This window comes from Dromiciops gliroides, chromosome 2 (genome assembly GCF_019393635.1).
Source record: "Dromiciops gliroides isolate mDroGli1 chromosome 2, mDroGli1.pri, whole genome shotgun sequence".
Classification (NCBI taxonomy): Eukaryota; Metazoa; Chordata; class Mammalia; order Microbiotheria; family Microbiotheriidae; genus Dromiciops; species Dromiciops gliroides.
The window spans coordinates 80,803,341-80,808,221 of NC_057862.1; the positions used below are offsets into that span (position 1 = coordinate 80,803,341).

Genomic DNA, 4,881 nt, shown 5'->3' on the forward strand with positions numbered 1-4,881 from the left:
TTTTATCAGTCATGTCATGCATGCACCCAACTGCCTGGGACAAATACAAACTTTATCTGTCGGTTCTGTAAATCGAGCATATTGCCTTATTGTGAATGAAGAAAAAGTGAAATCTCACCTCTTATCTAACCCTAAGATTAAGCTTGCCCAGAGCTATTTCCACAGGCCATTTCTGAGTAAAGGTGACAGACCAAATCCTTTTAGTCTCCTTCATTGCCAGTGCAATGTAGATTTCTAGTATACTAGAACCTCAACTTCAAAAAAATTTATTTCTGGCAGATCTACTTCACTGGACAATATTATCTATTTTGCTTGTGAAATCAACATGCAACACTGGCTCCAGTTACTTAGATTATGAATTATAGCAATTATTTTCCAAGGGGTTTTCAGTTTTCAGTTTGGTCTTTCTCTACTGAATATGAAATGATACTTATTTGAGAGGAATAAAAATCCCATTTGGAGGGAACATTACTGCAAAAGTAATTACCAACAGCAGAATTGTCTCTAAAATACAATTTATTTTTTTACTGTTTCCCTCTCACACACATTCACATTTTCACAGAAAACACACATATCAATGATAAATATAAACATGTACACAGTTAGAAATATGGTTAAATGACACAATGAACACAAAATATAAGCTCTCAAATATTCACTTGATAAACTATTCAATAAGATTTTTAAATAATTAAAAAAACCTGCCATTTTTCAGAACGTTATCTTAGTTAGGAATCATACAAATCCATTATTTTAGTACTTTAAGAATGTAGCCATAGTATTTAGGTTGAAAAGAAACACTTTAAAAGCATTATAAATAACTATATAATATATATTTACAAATTAAATATAATATTAAAGTCAACAAGGGACACATAAAAAGCTTTATGTATACTTCAAATAATTCCTAAGTTTTCTAGAGTCTACTAACTAAATTTCACCCTTGAAATACATAAATTTTGTAGGGAGATTGTCCACTGGGTACACAGTAGGACTTGTTTTCATGGTGGGAGGTCCATTTAAAAGCTGCCAATCACAATGCCTGGCCAACTCCACTGTAAATATTTTGAGAAGAAGTTTTGCAAACTCTTTGCCTACACAGCTCCGAAGACCCCCTCCAAATGGAATGAAACTGAATCTGGAAGAATCCTCGGGATAAGGCAACAGAAATCGGTCGGGGTTAAATTCGTCCTTGTTGGTGAAAATGTCTGCAACATCATGGGTATCACAGATACTGTAGATGACATTCCAACCTTTAGGAATCTGGTATCCCTGTGAAAGAAGATGACAAATTAACTGTAACCTCCAGCTCAGAGTCATGGCAACAACAAAATGATAGCCCATTTTAATCTTACATAGCAAGTTATGAAAATGAGCCTCTTTCAAGCAAGCTGAGATATACGAGATAGACATCTTAACAACAGATCCATTGTAATCAGAAAAGAATTTAACCCAATAAAGGGGGTATAAGGGCAGATGGGGAGAAAAAAACCACAACTTACATTTAACTCAAAAGTCTTGAGAGCAATACGAAAGCCCCCTGGAACAGGAGGATTCAGCCTGAGGGTTTCCTTAATAACACATCCAACGTACTTAAGTTGTTCCAGAATGTCTATGTCCAGTTTTTCATCTTGGCTGTTTTTACAAAGTAAACCCTATCAAAAAGCAATACAGGGGTGAATATTAACGATTAAAATCAGGATGCAGTAGTAATCAATAGAACATTAGTGGAATTGATTCTTATAGAAACATATAGATATTTGGCACATGTACATTTTATGCATATCCACACAATAAAACCCATATATCCTTGTGCAAGGAAAAGTCAGCAGTGAGCTGATGTGCTAAGGAGGTGAGGCTGGAGTAGAAACATAGAATACCAATTTACCATTCAAATTCAGGGTATATGAATACTAAAGTAGCTAAAACTGCCCTTCCCCCCAAGCTGAGTTTGACAAAATTTTAATATTATTTTTAAAACTTTACAAACCCAAGAAGGTGATTTATTTAAAAAAAAGAAGAAGAAGAAGAAGAATATCAAAGCTTAGCAACAGATTTGCTTAAGCACTAGGTTCTCCAAAACACAGGCAGAACATAAACAAGTTTAAAGTTCACTTGAGTTCTATAATAAGAAAGCTATATCCCCCAGTTTTATTCAAGGTTGGTCAGCTCTATTGTTCACAGCTTTAGGTGAGTGAAGAAAAGAGGATGAAATTGGCCATTGGGGGAAACACCACTTACCTTACTCTTTAGTTCTTCTCTCACTTTCTGAAGCACGTGGTGATGGAGTCCTAGGTAAGTGATTAAAGATGTGGCAGCACTAGCTGTAGTCTCATGCCCTCCAAAGAGAAGTTCAGTTGAAGACTCCTTCAGTTCCTGTGGTAGGATTCAAGAGAACAAGCATGTAGCATCTTAGGAAAGTATTCTCAGAGAAGTGAAGTTGGATGGAGGGTGTGGGAAGGGGAAGGGAAATTGGACTCAGTGGAGAGGAGGGAAGAGGGGAAAGAGCCAACTTTCCAAAGCTAAAACCCCATCTTTATACTGGTTTCTCAGGATTTTTTAACAGTGAATTCCAAAGATAGATAGATTGCCTCTTGTTTTCAACCCAAGCAGGGCTTGTGATACAGATATGTTTAACATTTAGAGACCTCTAAATGCTGACATTTTTCATATCCCCAAAGGCAGAAATCACTTTCTCTTGGACTATTACAAAGGTCAACTTTCCCTTTTAAAAAAAATGCTGGGAAAACTTCTCCTAGAGAAGCATTCAACCGTCTTTGCTTGGGGGCTTGCTCCCTTTGGTAAAATATTCTTCTCCTTTCGATGGCTGCTCCTTGAGGGGTTAGGGCTGAAAGACTGAAATCTGGGTAACTTCAACCAAGGCTGCCACCTCCATATACAAGGTTTTCCCCAGCATAGTGCTTTAAGATACTAAAGCCATAAGCTGCACTTTTGCTTGAGCTGAAGTCAAAGTTCTCAGTCTTCGGACTTGAGTGCCTCTGCCTAGAGCAGGAGGATCTAGCCCCTCTCCATCTCTTCTCTAGGTGGCCTAGCAGCTACCTACCTGCATATCTAGACTCTCGCCATTCTCTTGGGTGTGCTCGATGAGCAGCTGCAACACGTCTTTGACACGCAAGTCCTCGGCCTCGGGCTCCCGCTGTCCCCTCAGCTTGGCACGAATGTTCTCTTCGATGCGCGCGTGGATGAGGTTCCTCGCCTTCAAGCCCTGTGCGGAAAGAGCAGAGGGACTCAGCAGGACTCACCATTGAGATTACAACAGCCCCTTTCCCTGCTTGCGGTTCTTGTCCAGCTCCACGGCGCCCACGCGTGGCCCTTACCCGGTAAAGTCCGCTGAAGGGCACATCGATGGGCAGGGAAAACAGGTTACGGATCATCTCCTCAAAAGCTTCCACTAGTTCCCTCTCGCTGTCCCCGCTGGTCGCGTTGCCCGACTCGCAGCCCAGCAAGATGCGCATGGCGATTCGGAACATGAGGCGCTTCACTTCGGGGTAGACCAAGAGGCCGCGGTCCCCGCACTGGAGCCACCTTTCCAAAGCATTTCTTATTTCTTCAGCTATCACTGGTACGTAGCACTGCAACGCCTCCCGATTGAAAGCCTGCATAATCAGCTGCGGGGTGGAAGGCAGCTCGGTCAGCTCAGGAGCCCGCCCTTCCCTTCTTCCCAGGACCACCTTCCTCTCTACTCTAGCCAAGCAATCCCGGGTCCCCAGTGTCTTGAGTGAGAACCACCGGGGATGAGGATAGGAGACTCCCAGGGGTCATGCCGCTGTCGTGCCTTACCTTTTTGCGCTTCTTGTGCATGGAATCGTGGAGGTTGGAGAGGCAGCCGGAGCCCAGGATGGTCCGGACAGAGGCGGGCCAATGCACAGCCACAAGACGGTGCTCCCCCAGAAGGATCTGCCTCACGTTGTCCGCGCCCATGATCCGCACCGTGGGCCGCCCGAAGAGATGAGTCTTATAGATAAAACCGTACTTTCTGCGCTTCATCTGCAAAAACTTCCTCCGCTGCGAGGAAAAGGAGTAGAGAAGCGATGTAAAGCCCCAGACGACCGCGCGCGTAAAGGCAGCATCTCCAGCTAGCTCTGCGGCCTCGGAGAACTCTGCGCAGCAAGAGTCAACCAGGCTTCCTCACCGCTGAACAGGGAGTCCCGGCGGGATCGGGGAGGGAGAGAAGGGCGGCGGCCATCCAAGCGCCTGCCGGACTGCTCGTGGAGCCAAGGGAAGAGGAAGCGTTCCGGTTTGAACCTTACCTGCAATACCATCTGCAGCGTCTCTCCGAAGAAGGGCAGCCCCATAGTCCCCGGGGGCAAGGGGAGGTTGCAGCCGAGGTCCCGGGTGCTCAAACAGTAGAGGTTCCAGAGCTTGACCGCGGCCAGGAAGAGCAGCAGCGGCAGCACGAAGGTGCACAGCGCGCTAGCCAGCAGGGCGGAGAAACCCATCAGTGCGGTGGGTCGCTGTCTCTCTACCTGCGTCTCAAGAGTAGCGTGGTTTGAGCCCTCCGAGGGCTTTATAAGCTTTTCCAGGTGGCGGGCCACTTTACCTTGGTCGGATAATTAGTTCACCCAGAGTTCATTTTTTAATTGCGGATTGGGGCCCTGGCTCCTCCCTCCCACAAGGCGCTGCCCAAAATCTTTAACTGTTTGCTCTGCATAGAGGCGGTGGCTTCCCTGGCTGCGCCTCTTTGGCTGCCCAGAAGAGCCAAGGAGCCGCCCATCTCCCCGGGACAAGGTGTTAAGATCCTCCAAGACAATGGATCGCAGAGTCTGGGAGCAGCGGCAGACGCCCGCGACTGGGTTTGAGGGAGAGCTGGGCAGTAAAAGTCAAAATGCCTCAGGTTCCAGGTTGGCCCCAGGTCTCTTA

General features: G+C 45.4%; 1 protein-coding gene across 1 annotated transcript; it reads right to left on the reverse strand.

Annotated features, from left to right (window-relative positions):
• Positions 1-770: 770 nt before the first annotated feature.
• On the reverse strand, positions 771-4,579 carry LOC122743431 (cytochrome P450 26A1). The gene is made up of 7 exons (XM_043988376.1): positions 4,272-4,579; positions 3,802-4,026; positions 3,339-3,629; positions 3,065-3,226; positions 2,242-2,376; positions 1,503-1,655; positions 771-1,272 (listed from the first exon to the last, which is right to left on the reverse strand). The coding sequence occupies exons 1-7, from the start codon at positions 4,458-4,460 to the stop codon at positions 931-933; spliced, it is 1,497 nt and encodes a 498-aa protein (XP_043844311.1). The 5' UTR covers positions 4,461-4,579; the 3' UTR covers positions 771-930.
• Between the last annotated feature and the right edge of the window lie 302 nt (positions 4,580-4,881).